The 18,039-nt window shown below is 38.9% G+C and overlaps 1 protein-coding gene across 1 annotated transcript; it reads right to left on the reverse strand.

Annotated features, from left to right (window-relative positions):
* Positions 1–913: 913 nt before the first annotated feature.
* Positions 914–14,924, reverse strand: LOC146460145 (uncharacterized). Its single transcript, XM_085088404.1, has 2 exons — positions 14,851–14,924; positions 914–2,469 (listed from the first exon to the last, which is right to left on the reverse strand). The coding sequence occupies exon 2, from the start codon at positions 2,432–2,434 to the stop codon at positions 1,313–1,315; it is 1,122 nt and encodes a 373-aa protein (XP_084944530.1). The 5' UTR covers positions 2,435–2,469; positions 14,851–14,924; the 3' UTR covers positions 914–1,312.
* Positions 14,925–18,039: the final 3,115 nt, after the last annotated feature.

Consider the following 18,039-nt stretch of genomic DNA (forward strand, 5'->3'; position numbering starts at 1 on the left):
AACAGTAACAATAGCCATTCGATTTCAGTCATTTTTTTCAGCGGAAAGAAAATAATGGCCTCCAATTCTATGATTTCAAATAAAAATGTTAAATAGATAGTTGGGTTTTGTTTACTTTTGAATATTAAACAATAAAGATATGAATTTTTTCCACGGGCTTCTAGTCCACTCAACTCCATTATAAGAAAAAATTTTTCTCTTACTTCCTGTGCAACAAACTTGAAAAAAACAATTTTTAATTCTTTTTACACCATAAAACGGAAAAATTCTCAGGCAAGTCACAAGGCTTGGTTCTTTTTTCTTCCAACTCTCTATTCAACCTTAAAAAGCATAAACTACAGTATATACAAAGAGTTCAGCAGTTCCAGGCAAGACTTAATCACCTAACTTCCATGAAAAACAGGCCTCCAGTTTATTATTCGTTTATTAACTTTCCAATACCCTCCTAGCAGAACGTTTCTTTCTGGCAAGTTCTTTAGCATTTATGAGGTCGTTCGGGTATTTCGCGTAGTTGGCTTGTTTAGAAACTCAGGGACGCTAGACAAGCCAACTACGCGAAGCACCAAAGACGCGAGCGACTTCGTACCTGTTACAGTCAACCCAGGTCACGCATGAACGATATTTTTGAAATTTGAACGGAGTTTTGAAATTGACATGTCAGTTTTGAAAATCGCCAACGAGATTTCAGAGTTCCCGTATAAATTTCCCTAGCTTATTGACGGTATAAAGCTATGAATTTTTCTTTACATTGCAAAATTGAATATTTCAAGAATAACAATTGTTTCCCAAGTATTTTAAATCTTTCTTTTCAGTTAATGCGTCTTTTTCGGAACGATTTCCAGAGAAATGTCCAACATTCCATTCACACGTCGGACATTACAAAGAGAAATTCGAATGTTCATTTCATTCTTGGAAATACTGTTCACGCGTGACCTGGGTTGACTGTAAAACAAAAGCTTGCCAGGAAGAAACGCTCTGCTGCCAGGGTAACTTTACATCACCCGGTGAATGAAGACACCACGTGATTCCCGGCAGTTTTCATAGTTAAGATCCCGGTTGTTCCAAGACCGCATAACTCTATCTATACCTGTATGAGTGGCTTAATTTATGGATCTTCAGACCATAATAACGAGTGTCATATTAAGGGTGTGTCTCTAAAGCTTCAACTAAATGTTTGTAATTGAAAGCTTCATGCTTTACTTACTTTCATATAATCACTATTCAAATGAGGCGAATAATTAACCAGCAAGAAATGTTTCTATTTTTCAACTACATCCAGCCACGAAAAAGTTTGGTAGCAAAGTGATTTAAGCTAATCACTTGTCATATGATTTACATAGTGTTCAAGAAGAAGGGCCTCGCTGCTAAGCTCCTCTTGACAAATCCAACAGATGTGTTTTTGACAATGGTCTGACCGGGGGTTTTGCAAAATAGGGGCTTGTGCCACTAAGTTATGTCTACTACAATTTCCAGCATCCTTGGGGACATTTTTATGCCTCCTTGGACTTTTAAATTGGCCAGAACACCAGACAGGCTTCTCACCAGTATCGACACTTTCATGTTTCCTCACACTTCTTGTTTGGCTAAAACACTTGTCACACTGTTTGCATTTATAAGGCTTCTCTCCAGTATGGACTCTTTCACGCATTCTTAGGCTCCCTACTACACTAAAACACTTGCCACACTGATTGCAGTTATGAGGCTTCTCTCCAGTATGGACTTTTGCATGTCTCCTTAGGTGTCCTGAATAACTAAAACACTTGCTACATTGTTTGCATTCATAAGGCTTCTCACCAGTATGGACTCTTTCATGTCTCCTTTGAGCTCCTGCTCGGCCAAAACACTTGCCACACTGTTTGCATTCGTAAGGCTTCTCTCCAGTATGAACTATTTCATGTGTCCTTAAATCTCCTGCTCGACCAAAACACTTTCCACACTGTTTGCATTCGTAAGGCTTCTCACCAGTATGGACTCTTTCATGTATCCTTAGAGTTCCTGCTCGGCCAAAACACTTGCCACACTGTTTACATTCGTAAGGCTTCTCCCCAGTATGAAGTCTTTCATGTGTCCTTAAATCTCCTGCTCGGCCAAAACACTTGCCACACTGTTTGCATTCGTAAGGCTTCTCTCCAGTATGGACTCTTTCATGTGCCCTTAAATCTCCTGCTCGGCCAAACCACTTGCCACACTGTCTGCATTCATAAGGCTTCTCTCCAGTATGGACTCTTTTGTGTTTCTTTAGGTTTCCTGCTAGACTAAAACACTTGCCACACTGTTTGCATTGATGAGGCTTCTCTCCAGTATGGACTCTTTCATGTGTCCTTAAATTTCCTGCTCGGCTAAACCACTTGCCACACTGTTTGCATTCAAAAGTCTTCTCTCTTTGACAGGCTCTTTTTAGTATCCTTAGACTGCTTGCTTGTCTTTGATCCATGAATAACCTTGAAACACGCTATACCTTCTTAATCTCTGGAAAGAAATAAAAAGAAAAAAAAAACGTTTGTAGCGCAGTCAAACCCCGATATAAAGGACACTGTTTGGGACTAAAAATCAGTTCAGTTTTAGGTAAAATGAAATGAGTAAGTCATTAATTCTTATGCTTCTCAATTCATTCTTAATATGTTTTTCTAAGTTCAGCTTTAGCTATGCAATTTGTGTTCCCAACAGAAACGTCAAGAACTGGTTAAATAGACTCGCACTTGAAAGTAAATATTGCAAGCAATTATGGAGTAACAAGTGGACCCTAGCTCTTTTGTGGGTAAGGTGAACTGTCTTACGGCAAGTTTAATTTCAAGTGAATCACCCTAAGTATCTGACGGGAACATTTATAATCACCATCACATCATCTAAGTGTTGAATGGAACTGCTGAACTTTATTCAACATTAGAAAAGCTGGAAAATATTTGAGCTTGACTTGAATTTCACTCATGACTCAAATTGACTCAGGATTGAACTTGACTCATGCTACAAGTAAACTCCTCAGGAATACTTGTAAAAAGTAATGGGTAGGTAAGGATTTCTACTGAAAAGCGGCAAACTGGGCAACAGCAACAATACTGATAATGAATCATTCATGACACTTTGGACCATTCTTGAGTGACATCTGTTATGAACATGAAATCACTTAAAAACTGGAGGACAAACTAAAGATATATTTGGGCTTGACTTAAAATTGACTCATGAATCAAGCTTGACTAAGGGTTGACCTTCAGTTCTGGTATGAGAAAACTCTTAAGATTTTATTGTCCAACATGATCTTATGTATTATTGTGTGCTATGGTTTCCTTTAAATTAGTTTGCCATTTTTCTACAATGCACTAAAGACCAATGGAATTTTAAAAGCAAGTTGTAAATTCATTGTTATCAATATTGCCTCGACATCTTCAAAAATATTTTTGTCCTTAAAAGTCTTTTAGTGGGTATGGATAGCCTGCGCAATGAAACAATACAATGGACTAAACCGTTTATAAAGCGAGGATTATCCTATTGCAGATTAAGAGACATTCTACTCACATAATAAGTCAACAAATTATAAACATTTGACAGAACGTTAATGTTACGATAGCAGAATAGTACATTTTGTTTGCAGCTGGTTTTTATGTCCATTGGATGATGATTTTGGAAATTTGGAAGGAATTTCCCCATTTGGCATAGAAAATAATTATCTAATGGCTGAACACTTTGTTCCATTTGCTATGATTTTACAATCCTGACATGAGGCAGCAGTAAATAATAACTCAATGCTTAAGTTTGGCATGGAAAGTTGAAATATCCTGGACTGCCTTGGTAAAGAGGCCCCTCTAAATCACTGACCAGGGCCAAGCCTGATGTTCATTGCATCTTGGTGATTAAAGTGCATATGAACTAAAAATTTTTTTTTCATTAATTGGTAGGTGGTTATACCCTTATTCCGAAACGCACAAAAAAGAATAGTGCTAGAGAGGTAAAAACCGTGTTTTGGCTGTTCAAAGTGACTTAAAATGCCCAAAGTGGTGTCTCCGGAGACTGGTAAAGAGTTTAGCTCTGATGACGTAGCCAGTGGTTTCACGGCTCTGTTTACGCTTTGTTTTCTGCCATCGCGTGCTCGAAAATATCTGCGTGCTCAGTTCAGACCACGATAAAGTGAATGCTATACAGCTTTTGAAAATATGTCTGCAAGTGATGGTACGCTGTCCGTTTCGAGCCAAGAAACATCCAACAGCACCGAGTCATCCGATGAAATGGAAGTAGTCGGACATGTGGAACCCTACGCAGGTGAGCCGCTTGCTCACAGTAGTGATGAGGAGGAAGACACCGAGGAGGATCAAGATGGTCTTTCTCCGAGGGATTTTCGATCCTTCCAACGAGCATAAATCCTAAGAAAAGAGCGCGTTTATTTGAAATGATACCGAGAACTCATCCCTATCATTTCTCAGGAATCGGCAACTGAAGAGATCCACAAGATTAGGATCGAAACCGCGGTCTTGCCTGACCATTGCCTAAAATGCCACAGAATTTACTAACGGCTGAAGGACTCATAGCAGCCCCTAGCCAGAGCAACACAGAAGAATTGCCTCAGTAATCAGTCTAAGGCGTAATCAAAACACAGGAGGAAAATACTAAGCTCCCACAACATAAACACAAACCTCACAGTTACAGAGCGGAGCGATAACAAAAAACACAGCCGTACTGAACTAAAGCGGCCTTTAGCCCTCAAATTAACGCATTGTACAGCTTTTAAAGAAGCTACAATGCTAAAGAAAGGATCAAGAGACAAATAACCGTGATAAGTAACACAACATCTTGCCACAATAGCAAATAGCCGGGCCCGGCAATACAAAAGCTGCAAGATAATGATTATTACACGGTTCAAATCCAATCCTTACAAAGATAAAAAGAGAGGCTATACTGTCGCAAGACACACTGAAATGAGCCATACGAAGCCTGAACCAATTGCCACAAACGGCATAAGAACGACAGTCGCTAAATAGAAACAACAAGAGGTCAAATAGATAGAGCAAAAAAAACCCAGAAATGACCTTTGAGATCAAAATCCAAAACATGCGACATTTAAGCACATGGCTTTGTTCAGTGACTATCACGCAAATCCTCCAAACCAGAAATGGTATTTAATAAGAAGAAAATGCAGCGATAAAAGAAAATTTACAGGGAGCACCGCTCATACAAGAGAGGGCTTTCCCTGAAAGACATACGGTACTCGTTATAGAAAAACTATAACTGAACATGGCTAAAAACACGCGAGTGGGAGTCGCGCAGGCCTATCTTCTTTCCTTTTTACACTGTTTATAAAACAGCTCTCATCGAAATCAGTCGAACACAAACATCAGGACTTCTTCGGGACGAAATCTTTCCGATGAATGCGCACAAAACGTGTCCACTTTGCACGTAACTTCTCGTCCGACGGAAAGTAATGCATTGTGATGTTCGGTGTCCCTGTCTTGTTATCGCAGTTTACTCCACCGTGGCCACCGGCCAAGCAATAGTTCTTTCCCCCTTTCTTTGCCTTCTTCTCCGTCATAATACTCGTGCTTTCGAGTGTGCTTTCGTGCTTTCCGAATACTCGTTCTTTCGAATGTGCTTTCGTGCTTTCTGAATACTCGTGCTTTCGAATGTGCTTTCGTGCTTTCTGAACCACTGGCTACGTCATATACGGTGAAATCTGATCGCTTTGACCGAGCGCAAGATGGAGACACTTCGAGGCGCTAATTTCGAACTTTGAGGCGAGCAAAATACCCCATAAAAGAGCTTTAGTAAGTTTAAAACCGGATATTTCGATTTATGAGGATATAAACAAACACATAAGTCAAACTTGTTTTTTACTTCATATACACTTTAAAGATAACAAAAAAAAATCGCCTTCAACAAAAATGTACCTGTAAAAAGTATCAAGAAACATGTATGACATGTTCAAGGAGGTATGGTATACATGCCTTTTTTGTTGTAAAGTTGAAATTTGTAGTTTTTTTTTCTCGAATATAAAAATGGTCAAACAATCAATCAATGGCTTTACGAAACATTACAGTGAAATTTTGAACCAGTCTTCCTCATGGCCTAACTTTAATTTTTTCAAAAAAATTTTTTTTCCAAAATTTGAGCTTGGGATTTGGCTTATCTGTGTGTGTGGCTTATTTGCCAGTGTTTATGGCAAATTGTTGTCAAAAAATGGATGGAGGCATTGTGTCAATCCTTATTAAAGTGAAACAATGGCTATTGAAGCTAACTACTATACAAGGATGAATAAGATGAAGAACGATATAAACCCTCAAACTGATCGTCATGACCACAGTTGAAAACTTTAGCCAAAACTTTTGAAAATCAATGGGCGGTGTGGCAGGATGCTCTACAAGTGAGTGCGCCACCTCACGACAAATGTAAGAATGAGAAGTAAGCTTTTTGATATTTGACTTAAAGGGTTAAGTTCTGGAAGAAAAGTGGAAATGTCTTCCACTCCCTTTTGTAAGAGTTAAGTTATGAAAAGTCTGGACAGAGCTTAATTGACCCTCAAATGCAAACTTCTAAAATAAACCCTGGCCACAAGTAAACCAGTGTGAAATAAGCACAATGACAGGGGTGTCTCGAAAACGAAGACCCCCAAAATTTCCAAGTGTAAGTACAAAAAAAAAAAAAATTATAGCAAAAAATACATTATTTCATACCTCAAGTGAAATTTAATTCCTTCCTGTGGTCCTACCATGGTTATCCGCCATCTTGAGTTGAGCAACCACGTTTCTTGGAATACTGACCGGAAGTGTGTTTTCAGCTCCACTGGACCGGAAGCGCGTTTCCGAACGTCTCAGTTGCGCTGCTGGGTTTTTATTTAATTACCAACTACTTCCTTCTGGCAATTACAACCACGCGATTGGAGAGCAAAAGAAATGAAGCCTAGGCTTCCTATTATGAAAATTGCTGTAATGATTTTGAGGTTCATCAATCCCGAGTATATCCATACATTTATCTCTATAGCAAACCAGTCGTGAACTGCTACTAAGCCATAGTTCGCTGGAAAAAATACAGGGAAATGTATGGAAAGTTCAAAACACGACTGGACGCTTTCTGGCACAGCTTACATCCCTCCAATTTTTTTCCTAGTACCAAAAGTTTCCAATTCATGAATATTTCACAACCGATGTTTTATGAAAATTATTTCACATCGGATTTCCATACAAACACTTTTATTTCAAGCCTGTTTGCCTACTCGTTAAAATGGCGTCGAAAACTGTAATAAGGCCTATTTTACAGGGAGGCTGATGAATTTTGTTAAAAATAGGAATCGACACTCAGGATTGAAGAACTTCAAAATCATTACAGCAACTTTCATAGTAGAAAGCCTTGGCTTCATTTCTTTTGCTCTCACGATCGTGTGGTTGTAGTTCCGAGAAGGAGGGATTTAACACTCGTTTCTTTTGCTGGTGGTTATTAAATAAAAACCCAGCAGCGCAACTGAGACGTTCGGAAACGCGCTTCCGGTCCAGTGGAGCGAGAAACACACTTCCGGTCACTTCCGATCAGTATTCCAAGAAACAAGGCTGCTCAGCTCAAGATGGCGGATAACCATGGTAGGACCACAGGAAGGAATTAAATTTCACTTGAGGTATGAAATAATGTATTTTTTGCTATAATTTTTTTTTTTTTTGCACTTATACTTGGAAATTTTGGGGGTTTTCGTTTTTCGAGTTTTCGGGGTCTTAGGGTCTTCGTTTTAGAGGTCTTCGTTTACGAGACACCCCAATGACAGCAAGTCGGCAGCAATGTACATGCAGGTATCACCTTTGGGTTGTGCTCATTTCACAAGTAGTAACTAGTGAAACAAGCACAAGAAAATCAAAACCACTCCATCTATCATGCTGGTTCACCCGCAATACTTGAGCTTTTGTTAGTGCGATTATATCACATGATTTTATTACTGCTTTATCGGAGAAATGCCACGAAAGATATCGATATTGGATCATGACTGTTTCCAAACCACTTACTTCTTAATTGAAACATTAAAATAATTATCCAGTTTTATTAATAAATCCAAAATAGCTCTGGTGGAAATGTTACTACCTGTGAAAACCAAGGTGGAAGATATTATAAATACATAGTTAACAATTATTGGACAAGGTTGAGCAAAATATCATGATTTGTCAGTGGCGAGCAGATCAATTATTTGTCAAAGCCGGAGGCTGAGGCAAATAATTGAACTGTGAAAGCTCTAGAATTTTAGGATTCACAGTGTTTAAGGAATTGAAATATAAAAAGGGGACATGTATTCATTGATGAAGAAACCACACAAGAGTAGACACAGCGGCAAAATGAGTGCGCATGCTCCGCAGATTTGTGATTCGAGGGTGAATTACAAATGCTCCACTTCAATCGTTTTTTGTTGAAGAAGATATGTGATGGAGGAAGTTCAAAGGAACCTTTTCTGCAAGCGGCAACCTTATCTATTTTGATTTGGGCTTATCCATGCGAAACGAAAACAAACAATGGGAATTTTAAAAATGCTGCCATTTTGCCGAGTAAGGTTGCTTACAGGTGATGAGTATGCGCACTTATTTTACCGCTGTGTCACAAGAGTGTGGTTTTAATTACCCATGGGCAGAATATTAGTTGCAGCAAAACACCATTGCACAGTATTGCGCATGAACAGACCATTAAACAGTGTATTTATATATGCTTAAGAAAATTCTCTGGGCACCAAAATTTTTTTGCAGCAGCAACTAATACTTCACTTTTTTGGCTCCTAACCTCTCAGCTTTAGGGCCTTTGGACTCCTTGAAATTTTTTCAAAGGTATCAGCCTTGTTTGCTATTAGTTAATATGTTGAATTTTGTTATTATCTCTTATTATCAATGTAATTGTTCTGGCGAATGCATTATTTAAACTAAACTAATGAATAATGTTAAATAAATAATATTAAAAGCAATTAGGGCGGGAACGAAATATTTAATATTCACTGAAGGCATAGTAAATATTCACCAATATTTACTGAGTCTGAGGCGAAAAATTATTTTAGTATAATTACTCTGGTGATTATCTGAGAAAAACAAGAACCGTTCAAAAAATAGCAATTTTGTTTGTTTGTTTCAAATAAATTATTGTCTCAAGTCAATGAACAGAGATGCTCAGTCTGATGTTCACATGGTCAACCAAATCACATCATCAATTAATAAACTGCTCATGCCTTAAACTGAATGTCAGTATTTTTAACTTCTCTTTGGTTTCAATGAGACAAAGCACTGAACTTATTCAGTTAATGAATGTTGGATTTCTCTGTTTACCGAAATAGACAGAGATGAACAAGGCTGTTTGGTGGAAAACTTGAGGATGATGCGCGTTAGCACTTTTGTCACACAATTTCTTGTCGATGGCTTCGTGGGTTAACAGACTTTTATAAATTGCCCTCAGAGATAAGCTGCTTCAGGTAGGAATTAAGTCCTTTATTGACTTCACTAAACAAGTGCACAGTTGTCCCAAATGAAATTTTTTTTGTTGTGAGGTGTTGACTTTAGATGGTGGTCAAGAGCCGCTCGAGCCAACAACAAACTAGTTTTCTTATAAAAACTGCTGTCTTTTCATATTTTTATCTCATTTGCTCTCATACTGTCAAATTCTGTCTTAAATTTGTTTTGTTGGTGAAACCATTCTGTTAAATAAAGGAAATTTTGTGCAAATTTCATTTGATGTTTTCGTTTTAACCTTGTATTGGTATCAACATCAACAACATTTTCCATAGGAATTTACAAGGTTTTTTTATTACATACAGTACCGTGCAAATGTAAGTTGACAGTCTCGACTCGAAACTCGATCCTCGATCCTCGAAGCTATCGAGAATCGAGTATCGAGGTTCGAGGCTCGAGTTTCGAGTATCGAGTATCGAGACGCTCGAAGAATTTTTCGAGGATCTCGATGGCAGCTTTCGAGGAAACGATTAATTTCTCGAACCTCAAACAATAAGAGAGAACAAAAGCGATTTTCCCATGGCTCTTGCATGTGGTCTTTTTTTTTTCAGTTTGGTCGAAAGTTGAAGTAATTCAAATCAGCGGTAGTGAGTTTTCGATAAATCTGTTTCGGCGCGTTTCTTCCTTCCGCGTATTATTTAAAACACATCCGTTCGTCGTTGTTTTGAAATTAAAACATGCTTAAATTTTCTCATATGCTACACCAATTCTTTTTAATCAAACTTTAAACTCAACGAAGCGATCTTAAAACTACAAGATTGCGGCTTTTTCGCGGAATGTAACACGATCGCTTCTGAAATATCCTCGCTGCGCAAGATTATACTTGAATATTGTATTTGAATCCTTCGAATGAAAACTTCGAAAAAAGCATTTCCTTATGTAAAAACGCACAACGTTTACGGTAGATTCGGAAAGGAACAGGGGAAACTTCAACGTGGCCGTTCGCTTCCCTTTGAGCAGAATTTGAAAGCCGCCGCGAATGTTTACATTTGCGGTGTAGCGTTACAAATTTGCATAAATATTATCGAGATCATCTCAAAAGGCAATGTCACGTTTTCTTCATTTTTTATCAACTGTTGATTGTAACCGTGTCCTCCTCTGACAGATGACTGGATTACTTGTTTACTAAACCCAATTTTAACAGCGAAAGAAATGAAACTAAAAGATTGGGACTTTTTCGGCCGCTGTTTCACAAGCTGAAAACAAATGGAAACACGCGCGTTCGCTAGTTTTAGCCTCGCTAAGTAGTACGCTGCACGTAATTTAAATTATGCTTGATTGTCTTTTAATCTTTCGAATCAAAACTTCAAAAACAGCATTTCCTTGATTAAAAACGCACAATACTTTCGGTTGTAATCGGCAAGGAGCCGAGAAAACGCTTGAAGAGCTAACTCTTTCATACATGTAACACGTGCGCACATCCCTCCGACAAAAACGCAAACACAGTTGGCCGTCTCGCGGAGTTGGTTCCTGTAAAAAGGAACTGAACTGTGGCCTCGGATAAGACGTGTGAAAAACTAATCACGCAAGAAGTTCTTTGTTTTCCTGCCTCGAAACTCGATGCACTCGACTCGATACTCGATGCACTCGACTCGAGCCTCGATACTCGAAGCTTTCGAGTTTCGAGGATCGAGGATCGAGTCGCGAAATTCGAGTTTCGAGTGACTGTCAACTTACATTTGCACGGTACTGTATATACAATAAGCAAAACTTTCACATCATGCTTTCGAAAAGTGATAGCCTGGATTTACACTGTAGCTGCATCTTTAGTAACTTTAAAGTGCCTATGAACCGAAAATTGTTTTCATTTAGTTTTAAAGTTTACCTTTAAAAATACTGGTTTCCAAAGTTTGAGAACTGTAGACTTAAAAATGACGATTTTACAAGCCTTTAAAGTCGTGCTATTTTACTCTCAAAAATGGTATTTGAATTGCGCTGCCAAAATACCACGTGATATCAACCTCTGACGTCACTTTGTTGCCACATTCGTTCCCGCAATATGGAGGAAAAGGGGCAGCGAGGGCGGTATTGCGTTGCTGGTACGCCAAACCAGCAAAGCTACCAAAACAGATCGTTTACCCCGGGCAGGCTTTTAGCCAGGCGGCCGTCCAGCCGTCCAAAGGACGGCCACTTCTCAGAAATGGGAGATTTTCGACGGCCTGTTTTGGGCGGCCATTTACGAACTTCTGTGCTTAATGTAACAAAACATTGTCTATAAATTAATAAAACTTACATTTCTTTTTGCTCTCAAGAGTTTTTTTAGTGTTGCTGTCGTATTTTTCTTCTATATTAACACTTTTTAGCGAGTTTCCTTTCTGTTTTGATCAAATGAATCAAAGTTGAGCGAAGCGATTTCACAGGCAAAGCCGCTGTTCAGTGATATTGGCTTACCAAGTCGTCCCCAGGCTACTTTGCTGGCAGCTATAAATAAATACGCACGTTGGTGATTATATGAGTCTTGTCTACGCGGGATTCCAATTGAAGACGTCGACTACGAGGCAGCTAGCTAGAGTATCTTTCGACTGCCAACGGCGAAGAATATAAAATCCAAATAACGCACAATTTAGGCCCATAAGCAGTTCGACAGTTTAGGCCTTATATTGGTTTATTAAACTGACTTACAGTTGTAATTGAGTAGATTTGTTTTCTTCGAAAAGGTCTTAGGCTTTGCGCTACCAATTGTCTGAATGTAAATAATGACTACACAACACATAACCTAAAGTTCTTACTGAAAATAATAAAAGATATTGCATTTCTGAGATTGGGAGACTGGCACTTGTAGACCAGAATGCAGTTCGACCAACAAAGCCACGCATATTTGTTCTTTCGTGTAAATCATGGCTTGACAACTTCAAATTTCAATCACTCTTCATAACAACTGGAGTTCCTGCCCCAAATATAATTAAATGTTAAACAAGGTAACTTGAGGAAAGGATAGCTTAGTAAAATTATCAAGGAAAAACAGCGGTTTAATAGGTAAATTCAAAGACGTTTACAGTTGTCAGAATCGTGGAAATCGCGTCTAAGAGGCTTCAATTTTTCAAAATTTTCTGGGGGAGCATGCCCCCAGACCCCCCTAGAAGCATCATTGGCGCCTGCGGCGCCATGCTATGTGGGCATTCGGCCCACATAAAATTTGGACTCCCACTTTCAAAATCCTGGCTAAAAGCCTGGTATACGAATGTACCAATTTCCCGCTGATCCGGCTGTGAGGGCCAAATGGGTCCAGTTTTTCCGTAGACATAGGCATGATTTCAAGAACCCGACGTCAAAATACACTACACTCTGTTCGGCTCATTTCGAGGATTCGTGTTATGAACGCAGTTTATCCGTTCTAAGCAGCATGGAGGCCGCGGGGATGAAAGTAAAGTATTGCCTGAGAAAGGACGCGATCCCAACGAGGGATACTACTACTCTTCCAGGTCAAAAAGAACTTAGCAAGCGAAGTAAACGACAGGTGAGACAAGTTTCATGCTTCTTGAGGTTCGTCTTGATATGGCGCAATTTCGCTATAAATTACATCGTAACCTTCATCGTTTCCCTCTTCGACATCTTCGTCCTCGGGGTTACCGGACATATCTGAAAATTCGCTCATTTCTGAGTTTCCTTCCAAGCTCGCTCACTTCCCAACAAGGCACTTTGACAGTGCAAACAAACCCTTGGCAACAAAGTGACGTCACGGTTTGGTGAATTTGGAAAAATCTCGGCCCATTCCCCTGACCATTTTCAGGGTAAAATAGCACAACTTTGAAGGCTTGTAAAATCGTCATTTTTAAGCCTAGAGTTCTCAAACTTTGGAAACCTGCATTTTTTAAGGTAACCTTTAAAACTAAATAAAAACAATTTTCGGTTCATAGGCACTTTAAGAATTGCATTTTCTTTCATTGTATTTGTCTTCCTCAAAAACATCAACAAATCGCTAAGCAGCCATTTTGAAAATTACTGCTGCCACTTTTTTTTATAATCAACTTTATTATAAACTAAATTCGATTTTGAGATGACATTACGGCTTTATAATGATGGCTAGTTGGGAGAAATATATTCCCCCCCAAAAAAGCAGGACCAGTTATTTTCAAAATGGCTGAATTTAGTTTTTATCTTGATACAAACATTTTTATTGGAAAGAGTAAACGGATAAAGAACAAATCATGCACTGATTGAAACAGAAATTCTTGCTTCAGTCAAACTGTAGCCATGGTAATAACCGTAAGCTAAAGTTTTTCTTGCAGCGGGTTATTTGAATTTTTGGCTTTAATTTTTACATCAAACAAAGAAAATGCATGAAGTACCTACCGTTAATGAAATAGACAAGTTACTTGGTTTAAACATTTTACCAGCAAATGTTATTGAGAATTTGTTGCCTTCACAAGATAAGATTAAACAACAACTGAAAACAGTGATGAACAAACCTCATAACCAGAAGTAAGAATATTAAAAAAAGCAACAGTACTATTACCGAAAAATGAAAAGGGAGTATTGTCATGCAAGCTTAGATGCCATGGAGATTGAGAAATTTGAAATTATAATAAAAAGAAAAAAATAAACCAAGTCTGCTGTTCAGCGCTTGCGCTAGAATATGACCCAGCACACATTGACAGCCTGACGAAATGGCTTCAGAAGATATTTCCTAGAGAAGCATGAAGGTGAAAAGTGCTACATTGGAGATGATGCTAATTTAAACAATGTCAGAAGCTTTGTTAACTCAAACAAAAAGAAATAAACAATACCATCCAATGTTGCATTTTCATTGACAGAAGTAAAATTTTGATGAACAAATTACAGATCTGTATTTTGCGAAAAGAGGCATTTCTGACCTCCTGGCTCACCGCTTTTTGTTCAGAATTTATCATTGCAACGAGGAATATTTACGAAAAGCGTTTACGAATGTAATGAAGCAGGTAAAAGTTCGCTGTGATCTGACAAGAGCTTGTTTCGCAAAATACAGATCTGTAATTTCAAAACTCTGCACTTCCGGTGTTTATTCTTCACTTTTGTTTACATCACAACGCCCGCCGAACAATGTCACTTGATATCATTATTTTACCCTTCATTTGTTTTCAGAAAAATACAGTAAGCGAAGTGTTCGAGGAATGGTTCTTATAAAATATTTTGTACAACTGGTTTTGACCAAAACTCAGCAAAACCCATATGACAATATCGTTTTCAGCTTACAGGAAGCAAATACTTTAGAAGTCAGACTTTGCCAAAATTATACGACAACAAAAACAGCTTGTAGAATGTTCCCAATGCCCTCCTTTCAAAATGGCGGCCATTGGCGGGCAAGACGGCTAAACCTTCAAAAGATCATCTGTCGGTTGAAATTTCACTTTGTTCGTTTCCATCGATCGATCCTTACACCTAAAGAAATAATTCACGTTTGAGATACACAGGATTTAGCTTGTCTTACCTTTAAATACAGGAAATTTTACTTCTTTGTCTCCCGATCACAGGGCAGTATCGATCACAAGCAAAAAGTGAAGCTGCAGACGCGGTTACTCAGTCGAGTGTGGGTGGACTGGACTTGCGGTTTCAGTGAATTGGATCTGAGGAGACAGTCAGTATTCTTCACTTCTATGGCCGGGGAAGTAAATTTTACAGTCGATTGGCGGTTGAAGGAAATTTAAGAAAGAATTATTGTCGTACTTGCAATAGCTACTTACTACCCAGAACACTAGCGCATAGAAAAGTATTGGATCAACGAAACGAAATACAGTCAACTCTCGGCGCCTTCCGGACACTTCGTCGATTACTGAGAGGAACTAAATCCCCGGCAAAAAATTAATTATACGTGATTGCCTCAAAAAAATACCCATTATAAATAGACTCTTGTTATTAAGGACGCTAACTCGCGGTCCCGAAAGTATCCGAAATAAAGAGAGTCGACTGACTTTTATATCATTATTTTATCTATTGATGTATCTGTATTTTATTCATTTACTAATAAATTTTATACATTTTTGCGGTTGGTGGGATATCTGATGATTTCAACGACCAAATAACATGTAAATGTAAATGTATTTAGCCAAAATAATGATATGATTTTTTTAAAGTAATTCATCAGTTGCTGTAGATAGTAATTGTTTCGTTCAATCAATCTTTTACCGGACATGGGAATGCTGGTGGTTCAACTAGTTTCTACTCTTTGTATCCTTTTCACGGGTGTTTTATATATGACGAAATTTCACTTTTCAAGTATTGTAATTTGTGAAAATTAGTATTGATGTAAACTGAAAATGGGCCTTTTGTACTAACTGGTAGCAAGGTACAAAATCCACCATACTGGATGGCAAAAGAATGTAGTAGATGCGAACACGAAGGAATTCCAACCTGTCAAGCGTGAATTTCCTTTGTTCTCGATGTCCCAGTTTAGGATGCCACGCTTTTTTGCCGTCCAGTATGGCGCATTTTTTACCATGTGACCAGTTAGTGCAAAAGGCCCATTGTTGTTATTGTTTAATGTTCGGCGAAATAAAAAATATGATAAAAACAAATTGCAGCTTATAAATTTTATTACTAAAAAACTAGGTCGCGTGATGTAATTCCATAGTTTTGGTTGCTTGTTGCACGCAGATTTATTATTTAAATAGCCTGTCAATAGACCTCCAAGTAGGCCTCGGTCTGGGGGTGAGAGAGAAACCCTCGGACAGGGAATAGAGCAATGGGCCCTTTGCCTTACTCGTCCCCAGTCGTATCTTATGATATCGTACGGTCGAGAAGAGACTGCGACGGCAAGGCAACGAAGGGGAGAAGCGCGAGAGAGATGCGAGCGGGGAAAGATGGGAGGGAGGAAGAAGGGAAGACTCCCCTTTCTATCTTCCCCCTTCCCGTCGTCCTCTTCGTTACGTTGCCGTCCTAGTCTCCTCTCGACCGTACGGCATCATAAGAGACGACTGGGGACGAGTCAGGCCCTTTGCAACTAACGGTCACATGGTGCAAAATCCACCTTCCTGGAGAGGAAGTTGTGCACTAGGACATCCGAAACCTTCATCCTGTAACACTTGAATTTCTTTGTTTACCATGTCCCAAAGGGTAGCTTGGTCCCCAGCGTGGTGGATTTTGTATCGTGTTAGTTATAACAAGAGCACCAGTTATACTGAAAACAAAATGCCGGAAAATCGTAACGGATGTGCAGCATAAATTGCGTGCGTAATCAATGACTAATCGATGGGTAATCAATAGGTAATCGATGAGAAATCAAAAGCATCAACGAATAATCAATGACACTGATGAGTAGTTGATAGGCCACAAAATTTTGTGCATCGATTACCCATTGATCATCGCCAATAACCAATGACTGATCAGTCGATTACTCACTGATGTCATTGATCATCGATTAGTTACGTCTGGTTGTATACTAAGCATTCAATGAAGCCATCAATAAGCGCACAACTGACAATGCGCAACCAGACTCTCGGAACCTACTGGCTGAACATGAAGCCTTGCCAGATACCAGGATACAGTACTAGTTTGGTAACGGATCAACATTTCCCGGTGGGTAGGACCCCAAAAAAATTAAATAAAATGATACAGCGAGTAATATAGAGTGTAGAAATTTCCCAGATTATAATTTATTTTGAGCCTTGTGGAAAATTTGTTGGCACGTGCCATTCCAGATCTCCTTCCTCAGTCGGGTTTTACTCGTTACAATTCAATCCATGCATTCGTGTACTTTTGTCATCCACCAAGAGAAAATATACTTCGTTCTATTGGAGATGTTGATAATCACCATATTTAATAATAACTACTTTGTCAATAACACTGAGACCCCTTTAACACTATGAACAATTAAATTGGGCGTCTTTTCTCAGAACGATTTAAAATAAACCGTTACAATTAATAGAAGCTGAACAGTTAACCATTATAAAACAATACCGCCATTCCAGATCTCTCTATTCAGTTGGTTTTTCACTTTTTACAATTCCATCCATGCATTCCTGCACGTTTGTTACCCGTGAAGAGAAAACACGCATCGCTTCGTTGGAGATGTTGATAAACACCATATTTAATTACTTAGCGGACAATAATAACAGCAACGGCAAACACAGAAAGCGAGAACTCTTTCAACCACATGAACCATTACAGCACCAATGGGTATGCAAAATTACTTGAATGTATAGCAATCAGGTGCCAAAAAAACCCTCCCACTTTTCCCTCTATCGACTGATGAGTAAATGAAAATATGAATGAAGGAACGAACGAAGAAAAGACAGGAGGGAGGGGTGCGTTATTTGCAAATAATGAGTGAAATGAAGCGTCATGATCGGACTCTTACAACAAGGCACCTCATGTTTTTCCAAAAACGAAAACAAAGTCGTTTTTGGACAAAAAGGGCGAGGAAGGTTCTGTAAAATGGTACGGGGCACCTTCAGTTGTTCTTTCCTTCATTCAGTCGTTCATTTCTTTTATCTTCCATCTGTTTTATTTTCCGTTTTCTGTCGGGCCCAACCCTCTCCTTTTTATCCACGGCCAGATGTGAAGCCCTAGCTTGACTGTAAACAGGCTCCCTAACGGTCAAATGTGATGTGTTCGCTCACGGATTTGTCGCCATTCTCTTCCCCACCGCAGGTAAGCAACAGCTTACGAAAAGACAGTTTGC

The sequence above is a fragment of the Pavona decussata genome, unplaced genomic scaffold, assembly GCF_977016875.1.
Source record: "Pavona decussata unplaced genomic scaffold, jaPavDecu1.1 SCAFFOLD_214, whole genome shotgun sequence".
Lineage (NCBI taxonomy): Eukaryota > Metazoa > Cnidaria > Anthozoa > Scleractinia > Agariciidae > Pavona > Pavona decussata.